This window comes from Ceratotherium simum, chromosome 23 (assembly GCF_057802395.1).
Source record: "Ceratotherium simum simum isolate JZ-2026a chromosome 23, ASM5780239v1, whole genome shotgun sequence".
NCBI classification, from domain to species: Eukaryota; Metazoa; Chordata; class Mammalia; order Perissodactyla; family Rhinocerotidae; genus Ceratotherium; species Ceratotherium simum.
The window spans coordinates 21,439,580-21,465,463 of record NC_141922.1 but is presented as its reverse complement, the minus strand read 5'-3'; the positions used below and the strand labels follow the sequence as shown (position 1 = coordinate 21,465,463).

At 40.2% G+C, this 25,884-nt stretch overlaps 1 protein-coding gene across 2 annotated transcripts; it reads right to left on the bottom strand.

The window, feature by feature from the left end:
- Window positions 1–3: 3 nt before the first annotated feature.
- Window positions 4–18,040, bottom strand: DSCC1 (DNA replication and sister chromatid cohesion 1). 2 transcript variants are annotated; one of them, XM_004431111.3, is made up of 9 exons: window positions 17,608–18,036; window positions 15,383–15,551; window positions 12,846–12,980; window positions 9,781–9,871; window positions 7,779–7,917; window positions 7,039–7,091; window positions 6,663–6,817; window positions 3,790–3,938; window positions 4–490 (listed from the first exon to the last, which is right to left on the bottom strand). In XM_004431111.3, exons 1-9 carry the CDS (start codon window positions 17,787–17,789, stop codon window positions 382–384), a joined length of 1,182 nt encoding a protein of 393 aa, XP_004431168.1. In that variant the 5' UTR covers window positions 17,790–18,036; the 3' UTR covers window positions 4–381. The 2 variants fall into 2 exon arrangements, with proteins under 2 accessions (XP_004431168.1, XP_087303630.1); XM_087447504.1 differs by lacking the exon at window positions 3,790–3,938 and having other exon boundaries at window positions 17,608–18,040.
- Between the last annotated feature and the right edge of the window lie 7,844 nt (window positions 18,041–25,884).

Genomic DNA, 25,884 nt, shown 5'->3' with positions numbered 1-25,884 from the left:
TTATTTAGTTCTCTGAAAAAGTTTTAAATTTATTAATGATTAGAAGATCAAATCTTAAAGAGGTGCAATTTTAAATATAACAAAGGCAAAACTCTTTTTCTATAAATAAAACCATATACACTACAGACAGATACAAAATACAGGAAAAAAAACATTTTCTTTTGTCCTTGTTTACAATGTGTGCATAATACAAACATAACTTGAAAGATATAGAAATATCCTATTACATTTAAGGAAAAAAAGAGTAGTTTCAAAATGCTTAAGATGAGGAGAAAAATGCCTCAAAGTAGTAGGTTTTTAAAAGTGTGGAATACAAATCCATAAAAGAATCTTTTTTTTATAACCAACAACTTTAGTCCCAAAGAACACACAGTTGTTCTTTTAAGAAATGGGTCTTCTTGAATTATAAACTTTAACACCATTTTGCATCGAAGATCGAGAATATTTAGTGAGTAATGCACCTATGGTTTGCTTCTCTCCACACAAATCTCTGTGGGAACAATAAAAAAAATAAATAAACAGCATGAATATTTTAGAGAACATAACATAATATTCAGAGTACTAGTTATTTATATCTCTCTCCCCTAAATCCATCTTCCCAAGCTTAAGGGTGTCTGTTTATGGGGGAGAGAGAGTAGGGAGCGGTTACCAAGCCTTAATTGAAGTAGGCAGATTACATGTATTATCTCATTTAACCTTCACAATAACAGTAGGAGTAATGTATTATTTAACCCCATATTAGATATGGGGAAACTGAGGCTCAGGTAGTAAAGGATAGAGCCAAATTTCGCAGCCAGGTTTGTATGACTTCAAAGTCCATATTTTTTCCATTATATTACACAGCCTCCAAATGAGAAATACAAGCAATGCCATACAGTAGGTCTAGACTCAGAGAACCTGCATAGGCTACCTGTGTGAGCTTGTCTAGGATACCTCCCCTCCCTGAACTTTAGCTTCCTCTTCTGTACCCCAAAGAAGAAAAGACTATGACTGGAACATAATTAGCAGAGGGAAGAATAGAAGGTCGTGAGCTGGAGAAGGGAGCAAGGGTGAGATCACATAGGTCCTTGAAGAAGATGGAAAGGAGTTGTGATTTAATTCTAAGTATAATGGGAAGCCACTAGGAGGGTTTTAATTAATGGAAAAGCATGATGTGATCTAAGTTTTAAATAATAGAGGCAATGAGTTGATGTTTATGGAAGCTTGGTGGTGAGTACATGGAGAGTTCATTATATTATATTGTCACTTTTGAATGTTTAAAATTTTCCAAAATAAAAAGTTTAGAAAGGAGGAGTGGGGAAAGCGTCAAAAACAGAAATAGAGAGACCAATTAGAGGCAGGTACGAGAGGAGCCATCAGGGTTTGCTCGTAGTTTGAACCAGGGGGTAAAAGAAGGAAAGGACAAGGATGATTCCTAGACTTTTTGCTTAAGTAAATGGATTAATGGTAGTGCTGTTAACTGAGATGAGGAAAATGGGGTTAGGACAGGGGGAACCAACAGTTCTGCTATGAGCATGTCAGGTCTGAAATTCCTATTAGATACCCAAGTGGAAATGTTAATTAGGCAGATAGATGTAAGAATCTCGAGCTCAGGGAAAAGGTCAAGTATGAAGATAAAATTAGGAAGTCACTAAATTTAAATCCAGGCCTAGATGAGGGCACCAAGGGAAAAAATATAAACAGAAGAGAAGATGATCAAGAATAGAGTCCTAGAATACTCTGACATTTAAAGACGGGCAAGAAGAGGGAGACAGCAGCAAAAGAGACAGTAAAGGAGCTGCCTTGGGGGAGAGGGGAGAAAACCCATGTGTTTCCAATAGGAAGTGGTCCACTGTGTCACTTAGTGCTAAGAGGCCAAGTAAGCCAGGACAGACAACTGACCACTGAATGTAAGAAGATGGATCTCCTTAGGTTAAGGAGATGTCTTTGGGTTAAGGAAAGAATGGGAGACAAAGAAGCAGAAAGTAAGTACACAAACTTTTAACAGGAGTTTTCTTGTGAAGGAGAGCAGAGGACATGGGGTCCAGGTGGTGGTTGTCGTTTTTTTAAGATAAGCAGTACTACAGAATAGCGTGTGTTGATGGAATAATCTAGTAGATAGGGAGACGATAACATGAGGGAGACGGGGATAACTGGAGGACACAAGTCTTGAACAAGGTTAGAGGGCATGTACCAAGCGCAGAAGGAGGATTGGCCTTAGGAACAAGGACGGTTCATGCATTATACAGGAGGGACTGCAAAGGAGGCATGTGCAGACACAAGGAGGCTGGCAGATTTGGCAATGGGAAAAAAGTTGTTCTTGTCTTTTCCTGTCTGCTTCTGTTTTCTCAAAAAACAAGGTCATAAGCTGAAGGTTAAGAGGAAGCAGGAGCACTGATGGTATGAAAGGCGAAAAGAAGGTGTAAAGTGAGCTCCAAGGGCAGAAAAGTTTCATGAGGAAATGATGCTTTACCAGGGACCCTGCTAAATTCTTACATTCTTAAACTTAAGACCACTTACATTCTTAAGTGAAACTGGCAAGCCCCACTGTGTATTTTTCTCTAAGAAATTTCAGCTGCCCAAGTGTAGGCATAGAGTAAGCAGAAAGTTGGGTTTAATCTTTGTAGATTTTTGCCAGAGGGTATGACAAGAGGGAGAGAGGGCCAAGGGAGTAAAGCACGCCCAGTAGAAGTAGGAGGGACTGACCAGGGAATCCAATCTGGCTAAAGTAAAGAGAGAGGACTTGAGAGGTGAGACCCAGTGAAGAGGTGGCAGTGTTGGTGGATTTGAAGTCCCATAAATAGTGACTTCAGAGCTAATCTGTTCTTCTGCAATCTGGCATCTACCAAAATGTTCAAATAAGGCAGCAAGAAGCGCCGGCCCAGTGGCATAGTGGTTAAGTTTGCACACTCTGCTTTGGTGGCCCGGGGTTCACGCATTTGCATCCCGGGCACGGACCTACACACCGCTCATCAAGCCATTCTGTGGCGGCGTCTCATGTACAAAGCAGAGGAGGACTGGCACAGATGTTGGCTCAGGGACCATCTTCCTCAAGCAAAAAGAGGAAGGTTGGCGACAGATGTTAGCTCAGGGCCAATCTTCTTCACAAAAAAAAAAATAATAATAAAATAAGGCAGCAGGAAAGATAGAAGGTAGCAATCAAAGAGGGGTGCTTGCCTTAGAGTTATATTGGGGTATGCAGTCTGACTGTCCCTCTCACAGCTGCAGTTTTGCAAGGAAGGGAGCAGAGAAGTGGTTTTAGAAGCAGTAGTAAGGAAGACAGATAACACATACGCCACCTCCAGAATCAGTAGTTGTGGAGAATGATAGAGAAGACAGCCACCACTGTCTTGAGCAAGTTTCAAAAGAAGCACTGTCCCGGGGCTGGCCCTGTTGCTTATTGGTTAAGTGTGCGCATTCCGCTACTGGCGGCCTGGGTTAGGATCCTGGGCGCCCACCAACGCACCGCTTGTCAGGCCATGCTGGGGCGGCGTCCCACATATAGCAACTGGAAGGCTGTGCAGCTATGACATGCAACTATCTACTGGGGCTTTGGGGAGAAAAAGGGGGAAAAAAAGGAGGAGGATTGGCAATAGATGTTAGCTCAGGGCCGGTCTTCCTCAACAAAAAGAGGATGATTGGCATGCATGTTAGCTCAGGGCTGATCTTCCTCACAAAAAAAAAAAAAAAAAAAGCACTGTCCTCAGGGAATACTCAAAAAAAATGGTGTTCTAATAATAAATCTAAAACCCTATGAGACTCTTTATAAAAAGAACAACCCTCAAAATCCATTTTTAATAAATTACTTACTGAATATATGGAGCAATATCTTCTTCTGTCCACTTCTCCCTTAGAGAGAATAGACTATTAAAACGGTCCTGATTATCCTCAGGTAAATCATCTACTTTTAGCAAAAATATGATTTCTGGTCTTGAGTGTCTATCCACCAAGGCTAAACCCTATAAGAAATGAGAAGAGAAAGGGCAGTTAAAGTCACTGTCTAATGTTTAAATATGATTCATTCTTTTACCTTTAGGTTTAGCTTAGCCTAAGGCATTTCAAATGTCAGCTACACGAAACTTAACACAAACTACCCAGAGACTTACAAAAGCCTTTTTCATAAAAAGAGCTCCTTTAAGCAGGGACTGCTTTTCCCTTCTGCAATCTGGCTTTTACCACCACCAGTTTATCAGGATCGCTCTAGTTGAAAGGTCCCCAATGACCTGTCATTGCCAAATCCAGTGGGCCCTTTTCTTGGATTCATCTCACTAGTCCTGTTTTCTTTGTTAATGTTAATTACTCCTTCCTCTTTCTCATCACTGTCTCATCATTTTCCTAACTTGATATTGCAGGTCCCTTGGGCCTCTAACCCAATCCCTCTACTTGTTTCACCATCACTGTCCAGATAACATCATCTAAACTTGTGACTTCAACCACCTCTTACTTGCTAATGACTGTAATAGTTATATCTCTGACTCAAACCTCTCTTCTGAGCACCAGATCTCTATATCCAAAGCTACTTATGAACTCATTGTGTTTGTCAACCAAACTTGTTCTAGTCCCACTATCCTAGGAAACCAGAAAACCTATGCATCATCCCAGATTCCCTTATTCAAACCCCACACCTAAGCATCACTAAATTCTATAGATTTTAAGGCCTCGAGATTACTCTATCAATTTCCCAGCACCTATTTCTTTGGCAAGTACTCTCTTAGTTAGGAGTATGTAAGCGTTCAGAGCCTGGAGAGTTCTTTTTTTGTAATCTAATCAACCTTCCATCCATCCATCCTCACTACTGTCACACTGCTCTTTCCAAAAGGCAAAACTCATCAGGTATGGGGCTGGCCCAGTGGCATAGTGGTTTGGCGTGCTCCACATCAGCGGCCCAAGGTTTCTGGGTTTGCATCCCAGGCACAGACCTACTCCACTCATCAGCCATGCTGTGGCAGCAACCCACATACAAAATAGAGGAAGATTGGCACAGATGTTAGCTCAAGGCTAATCTTCCTCAAGCAAAAAAAAAAAAAAAGAGGAAAATTGACAACAGATATTAGCTCAGGGCCCATCTTCCTCACCAAAAAAAGAAAAAAAAAAATGCTGAGATCCTAGTGGGTTAAAGAATTACATGTACTCAATATGCAATAAAATTTATTACTTAAAAAAAAAAACTCATCAGGTAGCTCTTCCAACTGATGCCACTAAATGGCCTCCAAGAGCTTTCTAGATAGAGTTCAAATTCCTTAGCACAGTCCACAGGGTCCCTCACTAACTCACCAGCACCCTTCACTCCAGCCATGCATCCCTACTAACAGTGCCCCCATTTTTATACCTCCATGCCTTGAGACATGCTCTCCTGGATTCTCGTCTCTGCCCTTCCATCTAGAGTAATACTTCATTACTTTTCAAACTTGGCAGCTAAAACATCCATTCCTTCAGAAAATCATCCCTGATTCACTAGCCAGATGGATAAGTCCCTTTTCTTTGCTCCCATAACATCTTGCGCATGACTTTCCCATGGCACAGATTGCTCCACATTGTAAGAACAGATTTATACATGTAATGTGCAGCCCCCATTGCCAGTCCCCAGGCTGAGGACCTTCATGGCACCCATGATGTTTTCTCCTCAGCATCTAGCATAGCCCCTAGACATAAAAGGAACTCCGTAAATATTGAGCAAATCCTTTCACTTAACAAATACTTACTGAGCATATACTACATGCCAGGCAGTACGTTAGATATTGGCAAGCAACAGTGAACAAAATTCTATCAAAGTGGAGAGTGGGGAACCACACAAACATTTTTCCAAAGCTAAGTGATAAGTGCCATGAAGGAAAAATACAGGGTGCTATGGAAGAGAAAAACAGGAGGCCTGTTCTTTAGAGTGAAGGCCTCCTTGATGAAGTGACTCAAAGATGGGTCCAGGTGAAATTAAAGATCATTCTAGAACAAAAAGACTTTTGTGAAGATTCTAAGCTAGGAGAGAGCCTGATGATCTTGAAAATCTGAAGAAGGCTGGTATACAACGAGCAGGAGAGGAAGTAGCAAGAAATGAAGCCACAGGGAAGCTCATGAAGGCCCTTGGAGGCCAAGATATGAATTCTGGATTTTATATCTTAAATGCGATGGGCAACCGTTAAAGTGATTTAAGCAAGACATTCATCTAATCTGACTGGCATTTTTAAAAGATCATTCTAGTAGCACCACAGAAAATGGATTGGAGGAGGGCAAAATTAAAAGTTCGGAAGGCCTGCTCAGGGATGCGACTGCTATTCAGAGCCAGGAGATCATGATAGTTTGGACTATGGTGGTGGTGGTGGAAATGGAGAGAAATGGAATGAAATGAGATACCCTGGGTAGGAACCAGGATTAACTGTAAATGAGCCTGAGGGATCTTACTCAGGTGAAAGAAATGTTCTAAAACTAGATTGTAGTGATGGCTGCGTAATTCAGTAAATTTACTAAAAATTCTTTTCAGAAGGGTGAATTTTATGATATGTAAATTATACTTCAATAAAGTGTTGGGGTCTTTTTTAAAGGACTTTGCGATGGACTGAATGTATAGTGTACTCCTCACGGGTGGCTAAGAAAATAAACAGGCTCCAAATTCAGTTCCAATACAAGTTTTACTTCACCTAGTAATTAATGGTAACCTGTTGAGTTATGGTAGCAACTACTGCTATTACCTTCAGCTGATCAAGCCTAGTTATCATTCCTTCAGGAACACTCTGTTGCCATACTTCTTGAAACTCAGCGAGGTTGAATTTCACTGCATTCTGAAGTAGCATTTGTGCTGTCGCTCTGCATATTTTATCAGCATTCAATTCAAAATAAACTTCACCTAAGGGAAAGGTATCAGATAATTTTATATTGTCTTCTTACAACTAAAAACAGTACTAATGTTTCCTTTTCCTCAATGCAATTTCTCAGAAGGAATTACACACAACTTACTTCCCACAACCCCAGGAGTTCTTCTTTTTAACACAAACACACTTCAGAAAGGCATATCAATTTTAACATACAAGAGTTAAAATACCCATTAAAGTACCATCCAAATCTTACCTTCCTCTACGTATTTCTTTCCATAACATTTAAGACAGTGTTCGATCATCTCCCTGAAAAATTTAAAACACTCATTTGAAAAGTTACCACATTTTTATGCATGTTTTAAACACCACTGCTAACTAGAAACTACAACATAAATTTGAGGTTTGAAATACTAAGTGATTTTGGTTGCGAAGTAAACTTTACATCAGGAACTAACTAAAGGGGCCACCCAGGTGGCTTAGCGGTTAAGTTCGCGCGCTCCACTTCGGCGGCCTGGGGTTGGCTTATCAAGCCATGCTGTGGCAGTGTCCCATACAAAGTAGAGGAAGATGGGCACAGATGTTAGCCCAAGGCTAATCTTCCTCAGCAAAAAGAGGAGGATTGGCAACAGATGTTAGCTCAGGGCTAATCTTCCTCACAAAAAGGAAAAAAAAAAGGAACAAACTAAAATATACTGGGAAGCTACTATGTGTCAGGCCCCATGCTAAACATTTTTACATGAATTATGTGAGCATACACTTATTACTATAAAATAGCTGAAACATAATTATTTCTTTATATTTTTTATGGCAGAAAAAAGATGATACACATTTGTTCCCCCAGTAACTAAAATTACCAAGTCCTTCTTGGTTGTATAATTTTAAAATTTCTATAAGATATCAAAATATAAATAGTATATGCCCTGGGTTTAGTTCCACCCCAGAAAATACTTTTCTTCCCCTTAAGGAAATCTAGACAGTGATTAAAATACTTACTCTGGCTCCAATGGTCCAAGTTCCTGAAGGCATGTACTCAAAGGAACTCTACTAAAAGACCAAGATTCAGAATCCACAAGCTGAGTTACATGATTCAGAAGCTTCATCTCATAATCAAATTCAAGAATCCTCCAATAACCTACAAATTCCAAAAGTTGTATTTACCAAAGAACATTTTAAGTAAGTTAACTGGCTAATAGATTGATAAAGCAGCAGCATACTCTTGCCCATTGCAAAACAGAGACAGTGAAAGTGTTAGCTTTCTTTATAAACAATGCTTTTTTTAATGCTTTTCTCCCAATCATTACAAATTGTGTCTTGAGGGAGATCAAGTGGTTTTTAAAGAGTATTTTACATATGACTAACCCTTTGACTTTTTTCAAGTGCTTTAATATTCGATTATCTCATAATAATCTTGTCATTGTAAGTGGAAATGTGGAAACCTGTAGTTGGTACAGTCATTTCAAAATTAGAATGTCATACAAATGAGGTGACGGTCATGCGTTCGACATCCCACATAGTAATCTCTGCTGTGGGGCACTGCCGTGGTTATAGCTCTCATCTCAGCTATCTTGCAGAGGTGTTCTCATGCTCAAAAAGAAGTCCAGCTCATTCAAGAAACAGTAGACTCAGAGGTACGGTGGCAAAATAAAGGCTGGACACCAAGATACCTTTCCCTATTCCCATGAAAGGTTATGAAATCCCATGTTATAATCGAAGGCACTACCACCACCCCTGGAGAAACAAACCAAGTACACATCCACCATTTCCAAGGGAGAATGTTGCTAGCCTTATTCTGAAAAAATAAAAGCAACATTAAAAAATGGAATGTGTGATGTAAAACTGAGAAAGAAAGCTAGGAATAATCTATGCACCACCCCACCCCCACACACCAAAATTTTATCCATCCCCACACAATAAGTGAATAATGCAGAAAGCTGCATTAAAATCCATTGTGTGTATATGTTTTTTTTTAACCTTAACATTCAAAGTGCCCATATACCATACTTATTAGCAGCAGGCATCCATAATTAAAAACTTTATTTCTGATGCTTAGGACCAAATGTGTCTCAAGGAACAACAATAAAGAACTAAGTGCTTCTAGTTTAGTTCTAAAGTCGTCTACAATTGCTTTACTTAGCAGAATTTGCCACATTTGAGAGTTAAGGTCTCACAAAAGCTAATCTTGCTTGGAAGATTGTGAGCAACTTGAATAGTGCGTCTACCAACCCATACCAGTTTCCTCCTTCCTAACACATGGGTGCAGAATGAAGCTGCTTCTCTGGGCAAGCTTAAGAGGGCTGAAAAATGCACACAAACATCTTCTCAAGTATTACTGCAGGCCCAGATGCTGAGAAAAAAGCTCCAACTCTAGACCAGAAGCTAGTCAAAACACTGAAGAAAATACAACTGGGGTTTTTCATCAACGCCTGAGGCCAACACAACTACTATAACTTTTACACAGATTTATTATATAAACTATTTAACATATATTCAAAAACACGTTAAGAGTTATCACAAGAAGAAACACAGTCCCATCTTCCAAGCAATTTGGAAATACAACGAGGTTATTAAATTAATTCTGAATCAGAAGTTCAAGGAGCTGGGTTCTATGCCTTATCCTATCACTAACTCAACATGTAGCCCTGGACAAGTCAGTTTCCCTTCCTAGGCTTTAGTTTCCTCACCTATTAAAAACAATGACGGGATTAGACTATCTAAGACTTTTCTCGATCTAACATGGTTCTTCTATTACCACTTAATCCAAAGAAAAAGGCCTGTAAGGAGTGGTTAAAGTCACTGGTCACAGACTGACCTCCTCAGTAAAGATAATCACATGTAGTCTCTACCCCACACCCAAAAATACAAATATCATCATCCTTGAGCCCAAAAGAAGATTAAATAAACAGTACGCAACAGGGTGAAGATGTCCAAAAACTTCTCTCTCTCTCATATGATGCCCAACTCCATCATTATTAATAATAATAGTAAGTAATGCTACCTCCAATCTCACAGGCATTTAGAACTTGTAACTGGGCCATTATTTCTTCCTCACTTGCCTGAATTTGATCAAGCAAATCTTCAGTTGTGTACTGAAACAAGAAAAAAAAATCATTTTAAGGCCTTTGAAGAATATTTTTTTAGACTTATTGAATTTTGGGGAATAAATATATAGAACAGATTAAGGCAATATTTACACACTAGCTCAATTTCTTTTGTTAATGTGTAATGATTACTACATGAAATCAGTGAATATCTTAGAAGAAAACAAAACACAGGGGTAAATGTTTGTGATGTCAGATTTGGCAATGGTTTCTCAGAAATGACACCAAAAACACAAGCAACAAAAGGAAAAATAGAAAATTGGACTTTATCAAAATGAAAAAAACTTTTCACTTCAAAACATCATGAACACAAAAGGACAAATATTGTATGATTCCACTTATATGGGATATTTACAGTAGTCAAATTCACAGAGAAGGTAGAATAGTGGTTGCCAGAGGCTAGGAGGAAAGGGAGACTGAGGAGTTAGTGTTTAATGTGTACAGAGTTTCAGCTTAGAAAGATGATAAATTCTAAAGATGGATGGGGTTGATGGTTGTAGACAATGTGAATGTACTTACGGCCACATAACTATACAAGTAAAAATGGTTAAAATGGTAAATTTTATGTTATATACATTTACACAATTAAAAAAAAAATCAAGAAAATGAAAAAACAACCCAAAGAATGAGAGAAAATATTTGGATATTATCTAGTTGAGAAGGGACTTGTATTTAGACTATATAATAAACTTTTCTACAATTCAGTAATAAAAACACAACCAATTAAGAATTGGGCAAAGGTGTTCCTGAATAGACATTCTCCAAAGATACATAAATAGTTAACAAGCACATTGGGACTGGCCCGGTGGCGCAAGCGGTTGGGTGCGCGCGCTCCGCTGCGGTGGCCCAGGGTTCGCCCGTTCGGATCCCAGGCGTGCACTGACACACTGCTCATCAGGCCATGCTGTCGCAGCGTCCCATATAAAGTGGAGGAAGATGGGCGTGGATGTTAGCCCAGGGCCAGTCTTCCTCAGCAAAAAGAGGAGGATTGACAGATGTTAGCTCAGGGCCGGTCTTCCTCACACACACACAAAAAAATAGTTAACAAGCACAAGAAAAGATGTTCAACATCATAAGTTATTAGGGAACGCACATCAAAACCACATGATACCACTTCAGACCCACTAGGATGGATATAAACAAGACAGGTAATAAACAAGTGTTGTCAAGGATGTAGAGAAATTGGAACCCCTATACAATGGGAATGTAAAATGGTGTCACCAGTTTGGAAAACAGTCTGGCAGTCCCTCAGAAGGTCATGTAGAGTCACCACAGGACCCATCGATTCCACTCCTAGGTATACACCCAAGAGAAATGAAAACATAGGTCCGCTAGAAACTTATACATGCATGTTCACAGCACTGTTATTCATAATAATCAAAGAGCAGAAACTACCCACATGTCCATCAACTGATGAATGGATGAATAAAATGTGGTATATCCATAAAATGGGATATTTTATTCAGCAATAAAAAGGAATAAACTGATATATGCTACAACATGAATGAACGTTGAAATCATGATGCTAAGTCAAAAAAACAGTCAGCAAAGGCCACATATTATAAGATTCTATTCGTATAAAACGTCCAGAGGAGGCAAATCAATAGAAACAGAAAGTAGATTACTGGTTGCCTAGGGCTGAGGTGGCAGAGAGAAGGCGAGAAAGGTAACAGTTAAAAGGTACAGGATTTCTTTTGGGGAGATGAAAATGTTCTAAACTTCATCATGGTAATGATTGCACAACTCTGTGAATGTACTAAAAACCATTAAAATTATACATTTTGTGTATGTGTAAGGAAGATTGGCCCTGAGCTAACATCTGTTGCCAATCTTCCTCTTTTTGCTTGAGGAAGATTGGCCCTGAGCTAGCATCTGTGCCAATCTTCCTCTATTTTGTATGTGGGATGCTGCCACACCACTCCTAGTGGTGTGTAGGTCCACATCGGGGATCCAAACCCGCAAACCCCAGGCCACTGAAGCAGAGCATATGAGCTTAACCACTACGCCACCAGGCCGCCCCAAATTATACATTTTAAAATGAGTGAATTGTTTGGTATATAAATTATATCTCAATAAAGTTGTTACCAAAAAAAATAAAGGAAATCAATCAGTCAATGGAGAAAAAGAGAACTTTTAATATGAATATGGTCTTTAGAATACCAGTAGAGTTCTATCATTTTGAATTACATTAAAAGCTTCAAAAATTTTTTTTACTTGGTTCATAAATATTTTTTTATTGATGTTTTAATAGTTTATAACATTGTGAAATTTTGGGTTGTACATTTTTGTTTGTCCATCACCATATATATGTCTCCCTTCACCCCTTGTGCCCACCCCCTACCCCCATTCCCCCTGGTAACCACAATACAGTTTTCTCTGTCCATGTGTTGGTTTATATTCCACATATGAGTGAGATCATACAGTGTTTGTCTTTCTCTTTCTAGCTTACTTCACTTAACATAATACCCTCCAGGCCCATCCATGTTGTTGCAAATGGGACGGTTTATAAATATTTTTCCATACTTCCAGGAATTAGTCAGTTCTGTCATTAGAGTAAGAATACTTTCCATTTTCATAATGCCTTTTCTCAAGAGCCCTTAATTATAATTTTTAACTAAATAAAAATTAATTTAATCTCTAAAAAACTATTATTTCATAGTTAGGAACATGAGAAATTTTCAGCTGTACAATCATCACCATGATATCTAGGATGTGCTTTAAAATACTCCAGAAAAATAAAAAAAAAAGGTAGGAGGAAGCCGGGGGACAGGAAAAATGAGATTGACAAAATACTGACAAATGTTCAACTGAGTGATGAATACATACGGGTCTTTCTGTTTTGGGGTATGTTTGATATTTTCACAACATAAAGTTTAAAAAGGAAGAATGTCACCCTTAAGTGCCTCTAATTATAGTTCTCTTTTTAAAATTCAAAATAAAACAATGAAGATAATACTCTTACTTTTGAGTGATTTGAGTCCTTTTCTTTTTGATTGTCAGGTCCTTCGTAGGTATTTTCCATCAAAAGTTTCTTTAGCTTCTTTAATTTAGGTCTACATCTTCTTAATTCCCAATAATTATTAGAAAAACCAAAGATCTAGAAATTATAAATATATCATAACCTTTTAGGGGCCATTCTAAAAGAAAATTTCATACAAAATTTCAACCAACCATCTGCCCTCAACAAGAAGCAAGAAAACGGAGCCAAGGTATCCTACTTTCTATTGAGAAGGCACTCATCCAGCCATGTCAAGCAGATGGATGAGTATCTTCAGGAAACACTTTTTCAAACCCCAATTAAGAAGACATTGTCAACATAGTGAGAACCGATAATTGAGCTCCATATCTCAAGCGTACTCTGGAAACTAGAGTATGCCCAAAAAAGAATAACCAAGATAGTGACAATTCTACAAACCAGGTGGAAACAACAGAAAATGAATATTTTTAGACTGAAAAACAGAAAATAAGGAAGAGACATTATCACAGTCTTCAAATAACGAAGGGATGTTAAAGGGAAGAGAGGTTCCCTTGTGTGTTGCTCATGATGTCAAAATTAAGAAGCTAAGGAAAAGAGACTTCTATTCAGTGCAAGAACTCCCTGCTGTTCAGAACTGCAGCTAATTCCTTATTGGACTTGTGAAACAGGGAGAGGCCTCGCACTCATTTAGCCACTAAATGATGGATAAATTTCTGTTATCCCTCTGTATCTCCAGGACTTGTTCAGTGTCTAGCTCTTAGCAGGTTCCCAATAAGTGTTTCACAGGAAAGAAAGAAAAAAGGCTGAACTGGATTATTTCTGGGGTGGTCAGGGTCTCAAACTAGTATAAGGCTTGATTGACAAGACAAGGCCCAGAGCCTGATGGAGATGCTTCTGAACCTAAGGTCTTCAAAAGGGGAGCTTAAGGACCAAACCAGAAAGATTGACTTCATCCATAGTTCACGAACTGGCAGCCTGCTGGCTGTATCCAACACACAGATGTTGGTGTGAGCTTTTGTGTTGTGGGGAAGGGAGGTTTAGTATAGAGTTTAAATTATGTGTAAGCACTGAAAAATTAGGAGATTATGCCACCAAAATCTAAATTTCAAGCTTTACTTGGAAAAAAAAAATCAGAAGATCTCGGCAATGCTGGGCCTGCTTTCGCATATGGCCAAGTAGTGGCCACCCACCTACCTGGGGCCTGTGCTCTCCAATTTGCCATAGATCCCACCATTTCCTATTACTCCTGAGACTGGGTATACACTACCATTTATCAATGCCAGCCTGCTTTGCTGATGTGCATTCCTTACCTAGCCCTTTTAGGCATGTGAAGTGCAACCACAGATTAAAACTTTGGTTAGTAGATCTGTGTTAAGTTTTATTCAGTCTTGGTACACAAAATTCTCATAAGGAGAGCTCAAAGGTACTCACAGATGTTGTTATACCCTCACAAAAACACCTACAAAACCGGTACATGATGAAAAAATAATATCTTTTACGAAAGGATCAACTGCCAAAATTTCTAATTAATTACAATGAAAGACATAACTCTACAAAAACCAAAATACAATATTTACTGGAAGTTCTGTTCTAGGAACACCATATGAGTCACTGAAATTTCCCAGTATTTTCCCTTATTTCTATTACAATTCTGTGTTTAAGGAAGTAGTTGATCTGAAGTCATTCTGATAGAATTGAGGGCTGTGCTTTGATTGTTACACCTGTAACAGTCTAGCCAGAATGGAGACTTTTGTTTGGTATTTGCCATCAGTAGGCTCCAAAATAATTAAGAATTTCTTATACATGGCTATAGATAGTAATGAATCAAACCAACTGCAAAGGTGAGAAACACACTTCCCTCAAAAACTAAAATTTCAGGGCCAGCCCAGTGGTGCAAGCAGTTAAGTGTTTGCGCTCTGCTTCGGTGGCCCAGGGTTCCCAGGTTCGGATCCCGGGCGTGCACTGATGCACCACTTGTCAAGCCATGTTGTGGCGGCATCCCATACAAAGTGGAGGACAATGGGCACGGATGTTAGCTCAGGGCCAATCTTCCTCATTAAAAATAAATAAATAAATAAAAAGAGGAGGATTGGCAGCAGATGTTAGCTCAGGGCTGATCTTCCTCATAAAAAGAAAAAAAAAACTAAAATTTCTTCATTTCTCTACCTCAATAAATATTACATAATGCACTAGTTATGGTTTGAGGGAGTCTCCTTTCAAAACATATCCACAACAAAACTTACTAAAAATAAATAAAATTTTTAGAATGAATCACCCCATAGCAAATTTCTATGTTATGGAAAATGGTCCAGTTGTCTGGGACTTAAAAATCAATTTGGGAAAATAAAGACAATTTCACAAGACTCCAACCAAAAAAAAAGTAATTCTGAGAAATTTCAAGCCTCATTAGAGAACTTTTCTGATTCCCTGTGATAATACATTTTATACCTAAAGTTTTTAATTAAAAGCAAGATTAGCATGTGTTGTCATTCTCATATACATCAGGAGACAGAAAATGCTACCTCAGTGTGAATAATGTCGCAGCGTGTTTCTTCCATCTTCAGCTGGTCTGGAGTTTTACAACCGGGAATAAAAAGCAGCATATTGGAAGTATCTGCTATTTTCAAGTCATAGGTTTTGTCTTGACTGCACAGCACAGCCTGCTCATCTTTATCACCACGAATCACAAGACTGCAGGAAAATGAGAAAAGAAAATACATGGTTTATTGAGACACCAAAGGACATCTTCATTACAAACAGTTCCAGAATCCTCTAGGCTTGTACAGTTTGAAATTAAGTCTTGAGGCTGTGTCTGGCCCCTGCTCTCACAACCCTGGCCCAATGATGGGCTCCACAGAGCAAGGACTGGGCCAGTTGAGAGCCAGAGAAGCACCAGGTGGCCTCAATAAGGAAAAATAACTCAACATGAGGAAGAAAGATTCAAAGAGGCCAGGAGGCCAAATGTCACCACATGGCATCTTTGTGCAAACTGCTGGGAAGAGCACAAGACAAAGCATCCAGAAGCTTCAGTCATGATGTCACAATTATCTAAACATGCTGAAGCAGTACTTATCAAATTTATACGTTGGCACCTTAGGGAAACTTGCTAAAAAGCAGATTGGGATTTAGTAGGTCTGGGATGGGACCTAGGATTCTGCATTTCTAACAAGCTCCCAGATGATGACCAAGCTACTAGCTCTGGTACTCACCCAAGAGTGGTCCTTCTTGTTTTGTTCTGAGGATCCCCCAACAATCAGGGAGCATATCCTGGCCTAACCATCAGCTACGTTGCAAAGAAAGTGAGACCTTGTGAAAAGGCTGCAATGCTGAATGAAAAATATGAAAAAGATATGTTTACAAACTAGACTAAGAGAAGACTCTGACAAAGGGAGCTTATCACAGGTGAAAAAAAGCAAGAAGGAAAAGAAGGATGAAAGGGAGGAGGAAGAAGACTAAAGACACATGATGGAGATGACAAGGAAGTTGGTCCTAGTGGTTTTCCTGGCTTATAAAGCCTTTAACCTTCCTGTACACAATGCACTTCTTTTAAACAAATAATTAAAAACCTGAAATAGAAGGCTGTGCAAATATTTTTTAAAACTAAGCCTTCGTTTAAGTGAAAAGGAGAGTTTTTTAAATTTCCTGGTGCTAATAACATTTAATAGTCCCACGTAACTACTTTTTAACAGTTAATTCTAAATTGCACTATCCCTACTTTGAAACATTCCATTTAGAACAACTACCCTTCCCGCTGCAGAAAAAATCTTAAAACACACATTTCCGGGTCCTTCTGGGTTTTGCCAGCTAAATTAGCTATAACTGAACAGAGAGAAGGTCCTTACACCTGAAGTCCTTTCTCAAATCCCAGCCAACTCAGCTGGGATGAAAACCGACGAGCGAAGTTCTCCTTCAGTTCCCTTAAAGATACTCTGGGCTAGCATCTGAAGACTGGCCAGTTAACTACAATACTGTTGATGAGTAAAATATGAAAACTGAAAGACAGCCTAAAGGGTTCAATTTAAAGGAACCTACAAGAGAACAAACTACCTCATAAACACAAGTGTTGGAGGAAAGACAGTGCAGAAGAGAATCAAACCAGAGCCACTAATTTCCAGGAGTTGGGACTGCACAAAATTCAGAGAGAGAATGATTCTCTAGACTTCTCCTTTGACTATGCTTTTTAATCCATCGTCTTGTAGCAAATGTGTAGCTGACCTAAAATTACAAACAGCTTCAGATCCCCACTGAGTGACCCCAGGCAAGTCTGGTTTTTTTGAGGGTCTCCCACAACGATCATGTCTGTAAAATGGCTTTAAACTTATTCTCTACAGTCCTACCTATTTTCTGAGTAAAATACATATAAGTAGAAGGCAAGAACTCTATAAATATTAGATATTACCATTGGATTTTAAGGTAGAATGGCAAAGTGTTCTGTGCAGTCCCTGGCATCTTCAATACTTCACTGAGGTTACACATCCTGACTTGTTTCCGCTGACACAGGCCTCCAAGATCTGCTGGACCAGTCCTATTTATCACCTCAGTCCAGCTAACTGGAAGGCCTAGCAGTGGTGCGGAATTCTCGGGGAAAGGCAGGGCGCTGGGATCAGGCCACCAGCCTGCTCTGAGCCCCCTGTCAAATCAATGCATCTCTCTGGCCCAGTTTTCTCGGCCTGCGTTTCCCCGCAGGGACAATCAGAAGGTGGCTGGCACCAGGATGGAGGCGCAGCGGACCAGGGCCCCGGCTCACCTGTGTCCTGCCTCCAGCTGCTGGCACAGCGCGGGCTCCAGCTCCAGCAGGCAGAAGTCACCGCCGCCGGCGCCGCTGGCCCCGGGGCCGAAGCCCAGGCAGTGCACCGCAGGCAGCAGCTCGGCCGCGTTCAGCTTGGCGATCTGCAGCGTCGCGTCCACTTCCTCTCGGGTCCTCTTCATCGCTGCGCGGGGTTGGAGGCCGTAGATTTAGCGCCAGTGAACCAAGCTCCCCGAGCGGCCGGGACCCTGTGAAACGCACACGAAATAGAATAGAGGCTGTTTCTAAAGCGCGCCAACCTGGCTGGAGGCGTGTTTCCGGGGCGGAGCGCGCCGCGGGTGCGTCCCCGGAAAGGTCCAAAAGCTTCGCGGGAGGCGAGCCCCGCAGTGGCCGGGTCACTCCAGGCTGAGCTGCGGCTGCTGGAAAGAAATCTGGCTTCCCCGGGGCCGTCTCTTCCTAGGAGCAGAGCTGCGCCCCAGTGGGGCGCCACTTGGAACCCTCACCCGCCCCTTCCGCTGCTCGCTCCGCCCCCCCTCCGGTTTTCCAAGCAATGCCCCCCTTTCCTCGCAGTCAAAATAGTCTCATCTTCTGCCAGTGGGGGTCCCAGTGATAAGCACTTTGCATACATAATGTCATGAACCCTTCACTACAGCCCTGTAAGGTGGGCCCTTAGTCATCTCTTTTTGCAAATACGGAAGCAAGCTCCTTCCCGTGGTTGCACAGCCAGGAGGTGGCAAAGTCTGATTCCAGCCCGGCCTAGGGCTCTAAAAGCATCCTGCCGGGTATTCACGCTGTGTCCATCCAGCTTTATCAGGTTCTACACCCCCAAGTGCTCTTCACACACACTGTATTCCAACCTACGAGTGCCCCTGCACTTCCCTACTTTCATGTTTATGTGGGTGTACTTTTTTTCTAATTTCAGCCATCATTTAAAAATTAGGCGAGTTTCCACTAACATTTTGATTTCTCTTTTTTAAAAACAATCAGGATATCTAGCAGCATGGGAGTCATATTTCTGCATGGCAACAGTGAGCTGGAGCCAACGGCTTCTGCATAGTTGTCTCCAGACCTGTGCCAGGCTCTCTCATTCTGGAAACGTATATCCTTCATTTCTGAGAAATTTTCTTCTATGATTTCCTTGATAACATCCCCTCCCCAAGCCCCCACGTTTTCTGTTCTATATTTCTGAAACTTATTAGTTGGGCTTTCTTATATAAAAATGAAAGTTTCAGTATCAAATATTTGGTTTTAGAAAGATCTTTCAGGTTGCAGATCCGAGGATAGTTCAGAAAGAAATGAGGCTTAAACCAACGAGAGCAGATAGAATGATATTTAAATAGACAAGGGCAGAACTAACTGGCAAGGTCTTGAACTGATTCCACGACACCAGACAAATAGGAGCAGTGAGAAATAAGAAATATTCAGAAAGTAGAATGGATGGACCTTGTTGACAATGTGGAGTGTGAGAAAGAGAGAAGAGTTGAGAATGACTACCAGAATTAACAGCCTGGGCGACTGAGAGAGTCTTCATCCCTGAAAAGATGTGAAAGTACTGTAGGACATCATTGGATTATTTGAAGCAGGGGAGTGATACAATCAGATTTAGATTTTTAAAAGATTATTTACTAAGACAAAAGGGTGACAATTTGATGAGGAATAGGACATTTACATAGTCTCAAAGTATCTACCTAAAAATTACTTATTAATTACAAAGGGAAAAAATAGTTAACTTCACCATGATAAACTTGGAACCTGCTGGAGGAGATTATTGAGAGGACGTGACCACAGGTTGACCCACGAGCTGGACCCAGGCAATTGAAGGCTCCTCACCCCCTCTCCTGTCCTTGGAATGTACATCTGCCCACTGTTCCCACAGTGGGAGCTGTTCCAAAGACGTAGCCTTGAGAGAGTGATGTTATTGAGACCATCTGGACAGTGTACATGACTGAACCCAGTTAAGGCCTCTATATAAACTTTTAAGATTCTGGCAGGCTAATGTGGAGATCTACTTCTCTTGCAGCCACTTAAGGCAAGACTCATATGTAAGTTTTCTTTCTTATTAAACCTGCCACCTACCAATCTGGAGTGGTCTGCCTCTTGCTTCCGTCTCTCCTTGCCCTCTGTATATGGGGGCCAATTTGCAAACCAACAGAGCATATCACTTCAATTAGGTGATCAAGGCTAACATCACCAATATTGGAACAAGCCTTTTGATATTATGTACTGAGTTAATCCTGTCAAAAATGCATAACCTGAATCTAAACATAAAGAAAACATCAGGCAACCCAAATTGAAGGACATTCTATAAAATAACTGATATATACTTTTCAAAAATAGCAAGGCCATGAAGGAGAAGAAAACTGAGGAACTCTTCATATTAAAGGAAAGTAAAGAGATATGAGGGGGCCGGCGCGGTGGCTTAGCAGTTAAGTGCGTGCTCTCCACTACTGGTGGCCCGAGTTCAGATCCCGGGCGTGCACCAACGCACCGCTTCTCCGGCCATGCTGAGGCGGCGTCCCACATACAGCAACTAGAAGGATGTGCAACTATGACATACAACTATCTGCTGGGGCTTTGGGGGAAAAAAAGGAGGAAGATTGGCAATAGATGTTAGCTCAGAGCCAGTCTTCCTCAGCAAAAAGAGGAGGATTGGCATGGATGTTAGCTCAGGGCTGATCTTTCTCACAAAAAAAGAGACGATAATTAAATGCAATACGTGATCCTAAATTAGATCCTGGACTAGAAATAATTACTGCTATAAAATATATTTTTAAGACAATAATGAAATCTGAATATGCACTATGGATTAGATAAGAGCATTTTTTATCAATGTTAAATTTCCTGATTTCGATAATTGTGGTTATATAAGAGAATGGCCTTATTCTTAGGAAATACACACAGAAATATTTAGGGCATGATTTCTGCATCTTTTCTCAAAAAGTTCAAAAAAAGAATATATATTAGATAAACAGATTGAGAAAATGATAGAAAAAGTGGGGCAAAACTTTAACAATTGATGACTCTGGGTAGAGTGTATAAAGGTTTAGGGGAGCACCAAGCCTAGATACAAGAAGTGAGAGGTGGCTCTGGGGTGTTTATCAGGGTGATTAATTAGAGAAGTTGGTAGTTCCCTCATGTCCACCCATAATAAACTATCACTATCTTTGTCCATAGGCTAAGGCAGTGTGAGAAATGCTCATGGAAAGGCAGAGAAATGCCCCAGTGGCTAATGAATTTTAGGAGCAGAGGGGAGCAACAAATCCCAGAAGACAAACTACCAGCTGACTCTCTATTCAAGTATGGTCTTACTCCTTTGCCACAGTCTCTGGAGGTAGGTCATGTAAAACAGAACGACTGGTGAACAGGGATTCCCAAATACAAAGCTGAAGAGAGACAACCAAGGATCATCATTTGTGCATAACCAACGACATAAAAAAAAAGATATCAAAAATCATCAAGTAGAAAAGTTAACATCAAAGGAAAAAGTGATAGAGCAAAAATCCTAAGGCTCTATGATAAATATAATTAATATCTTCAGAGAGAGGAGAGATAATCCATAGATAACAGTCAACCAGAGGTCAAAGATTATTTCTCTGCTTCCCAAATATCATTCCCATTTGGAATGCTGTATTTAGAAGTTGGCAGCCCCTCGCATTAGTACCTTCACTCATAAGTAAGAATTATTGTAGTAGAAAAGGCAAAGTAGAAGCCCTAAAACTGTCTCCACATGGAAATTAAAAACCGCATCACATGCCTGGGGTAATGGCAGAAAGTAATGCCACCCTCAAAGACTTAAGGGTGGTGGTTCCTCTCATAAACACATTTAATTCTCTTGCCCGGCCCCTGCAGCTGCTGTGCTGAGTGTAGTATCTTCCCTCCAGCAGATTAACACAGCCTCCTGTACATAGTATGCAAATTTAGATCTGATGTATTTGATCTCATCTCTGCCATCTTTTTTTCCCTCTATTTACTGAGCACTTTTGTTGTTTCCTTTGCTTCTTATTTTCTTACACTCTCTTTCATTGCATTGATTTTTGTTTGTTTAATTTTTTTCCTCTAGCAATTTGGAAGATATATGTCCTATCCTGCTTCATTTTCGACCGCTTTTCCTGGTCCTCTTCTACGCCTCCTAAGAGCGACGGGGCACACGGGCTCTCTGTGAGGCCTTTACTCTCTCCATGATGCCTCCTGCCATTTGGGGCTCTGTTTGCCTGGCATGTTCTTCCTTTCCTTCTCTGCCTGGTTAACACCTATTCATTCTTTCACTGAGCACTGTCTGATAGAACTTTCTGAGATGTTCAAATGTTCTATATGTGCATGGTCCAATTTGGTACCTACTAGCCATGTGTAGCTTTTGAGTGCTTGAAATGTGGATAGTGAGAATGAGGAATTGAATTTTAAATTTTATTTAATTTTAGTTAATTTAAATTTAAGTAGCCGCATGTGATTAGTGGGTACTGTATTGGACCACTCAGCTCTAGGTCAATAGTCATTTCTCAGAAATCTTTCTCTGACCTCGCTGATCAGGTCAAGACTCTCTAATGTATGCTCTTATGGCAGCAGGTACCTCTCATTCCTAGATTTTAAGTGAGCTGCAGTTGTACATTTATTTGTGTGATTACTTAATGTCTTTTTTTGTTTCTGACTGTAAATGTATAAACTTCACTAAGATGTGATTTTGGTCATTATTAAGCAGAGTGCCCAACACATAATGGATCTTCATATATATTTGTTGAACAATTGAATGAATGATTTCATTCAATGAATGAATTGATCATTGAATGATCATTCAATGCAGTGATTTGTAATAACTTTTGCATCTAAGGAGGGGAGTGGAAGGGAACGTCAAAAGGGATTTCTGATTTATCTTTACTATATAAATTTTAACCCTGAGAGCATATTCATGCATTAAATATGTGTAAATAAATACCTTAAAAATATTTTTCCTCAGTATTATGTGGGGGATCAGAATTGGCCACCCCAAAATGTGGCTCATTGTCTTTATTTTTAAGGACAAAAAGACTTTGAAAGAAAGTTTGACCTCCCTACCTAACTGCCTAAAAGACTTACGATAAAAGTCCTGTTCCAGAAAGGAGCTAATACCATAAGATAACTGTAGTGAAATGTAAAATGTCTCTCTCAGGTCTCATTGTCTATAGTTGGCCCATTTGCACTTCCCTCTCCATGTAAATTGCCTTCCTCCCCTTTGAAGCCCCAAACCACTACCCCCAACATCTTCCTTTGTCTTTAGCTGAAGATGGTATTTAAGATGACAGCTTTGGCCATTCTGGCAAGTTACTCAGTTCTCCAGGGTTTCTCCCATGTATATATGTAATTAAACTTTGTTTGATTTTCTCCTGTCATTCTGTCTCATGTCAATTTAATTCTTAGGCCAGCCAGAAGGACCTAGAGGGTAGAGAAATTGTCTTCCTCCCCTACAATTACAAAACCCAGTGTACAGACAAATAATTTGAGTTTTGTTTTGTTTTATTTATTTATTTATTTGTTTGTTTATTTATTTATTTATTGTTTTGTGAGGAAGATCAGACCTGAGCTAACATCCATGCTAATCCTCCTCTTTTGCTGAGGAAGACTGGCTCTGAGCTAACATCTATTGCCAATCCTCCTCCTTTTTTTTCCCCAAAGCCCCAGTAGATAGTTGTATGTCATAGTTGCACATCCTTCTAGTTGCTGTATGTGGGACGCCGCCTCAGCATGGCCGGAGAAGCAGCGTGTCAGTGCGCTCCTGGGATCAGAACCTGGGCCGCCAGTAGCAGAGCACGCGCACTTAACCGCTAAGCCATGGGGCCAGCCCCCAGACAAATAACTTGAAATGGACAGTTAATAAATCATCATGAATAGAGTAGAGAGAGGGAGCGAAAAGGGAGAAAGAAAAAGTTGATCATTCTATTTTGTGGCACAGATTGAAGGAAAACAAGAGTAGAAGGAGACCAGTAAGAGCCCAAATGAGGGGCTGGCCCCGTGGCATAGTGGTTAAGTTCGGTGTGTTCTGCTTTGGCAGCCCGAGTTTGCAGGTTTGGATCCCAGGCGCAGACCTACACCACTCATCAGCCATGCTGTGGCAGCAACCCACATATAAAGTAGAGGAAGATTGGCATGGATGTTAGCTCAATGCTAATCTTCCTCAGCATAAAACAAACAAACAAAAAAGCCCAAATGAGTAATGAAGCTGGCTGGGTTTGAGAAATAATTTTTGAGATAGAATAGACAACACTGGCTACTTGATTAGACATAAGGAGAAAGGGAAGGGAAAGAATCAAAGATGAATTCTAGGTTCCTGCGTGAGCAACTGCATTTCCTCTCATTTACAACATATTGTAGGAAGGATAGAAAGAGATTTGGGGTGAGATATTGATACCGGCTCAACACAGGGTTGACGTAAGGGAAGCCATATTGCAGAAAAGAAACCATGTTGTAACTTTGAATGACCTCTGATTAACTAACCCAGACGTGCTCTGTAGATTTTATGGCCCCTTCCAGCTGCTATAAGTTGATAACTTTGTTCTTTTGAGTTCCTTAGAAATGTGCTGACCCCCGGGACAGAGAGTCTATGCTGATGGCCATCATCAATGACAACTGAAAGATCAGGGTATAGGGCTTTGCTCCAGTCTCTGATGCATGTCCAGTAAAACAAGACTATCAGGAACTAAGACCAGATGTCTGACGCCCCCCAGAGACCAGCCCCCTATATAACTGGCCTGTAGTGTTTGTTCTGTAAGATGGTTCTTTTGGACGTTAGTCAGCCATTTCCTCCCTTGCTAGCAAGCTGTATTAAAGTCCTTCCTCTGCTACTACCTTGCCTCTCAACTATTGGCATGTCTTGCTGCAGGCAGATGACCCGCCACCTTTGGCGGTAACAATATGATGAGTTCTGGTTTTGATACATGGAGATTGAGATGCTATGGGAATATATAGTTGAGGACATGCCTTGAAGTTGGATCTAGAACTTGGAGTCTTAATAAAGGTCTGGCCAGGAGCTAAAAGATAAAGCTTTTAAATGCTCATATATGGTAATTACAAGAGTGCCTATGAATGAGATCGTGCAGGGACAGTGTGACTTACAACTAAAAACTGGGGTAAAAATGAAGCCTCACCCATGTTTGAGGTGGAAGCCGTGAAAGAAATACCTCTTCAGGGAAAGAATCGCACCTGGTAGGAGAAATAGAACAAAGTAGTGTCTTGGAAACTATATTACCTTGTCTTTAAATCCCTTCAGATAAGGAAGTTCTGATTTACAGCAAGATTTATTTAATTCTATGGGAAATACAGTAGTTTGTTTTAACTTCTCATTCTCCGTTAAATAAACTTTTAAGGCTTTGCTTATAAAACAATCAGGATTTTTCCCACTAGATGGTGGTATTGTTTCACGTTTCACAGAGTGGCCTGCATTGCCCTTTTGTTCTCCACTGCCTTAGAAAAGAAAACAGAAGGAATATCTGTTATTTACTGAGTCAAGCACTGAACTGAGTACCCTATATATGTTATCTCATGCAATCCTTGCAGGAATGTGAGTCAGATCGTTGCATTCCTCTATTCAAAATCCACCAAGGGATTCTGATCACTTTCAGAATAAAAACTAAAGTTCTTATCAAGGACCATAAAACCTTATGCAATCTCCATTACCACCCACCACCACCACCATCAGTAAACTAAACGCTGCCATTTGCAAACAATTAGATGGACCTTGAGGGTATTATGCTAAGCAAATTAAGTCAGACGAGAAAGGAGAAGGCCAAATGCCTTATGATTTCACTCATAAGTGGAAGATAAAAACAACAAACAAACACATAGATGTAGAGATTAGATTGGTGGTTACCAGAGGGGACAGAGGGTGGGGGGCGGGGGAAAGGAGTAAAAGGGCACATGTGACTGATGGTAATTATTCTTTGGGTGTGAACAGGATGTAGTCTTCACAGAAATAAAAATACAATGAGGTATACCTGAAATTTATATAATGTTATAAACCGATGTTACTTCAATAAAAAAAATAAACTGTAAAATGAAAAATAAAACAAAACAAAATAAACTGCATCCATTTAAAGTGTACAGTTTAACGATTTGACAAATGTACACACTGGTGAACCAACACAATTGAATACAGAATATTCTCATCACCCCCAAAAGTTTTCTCACGCCCCTTAGAAAGAAAAAGAGAAGGAATATTTGTTAAATATTAACTTCTACTTACTTTAGGTTTGTTTTACTTTTCTTATTCTAGCTTCTTATCGTTGACTTTAGGCCTATTCTTCTTTTCTA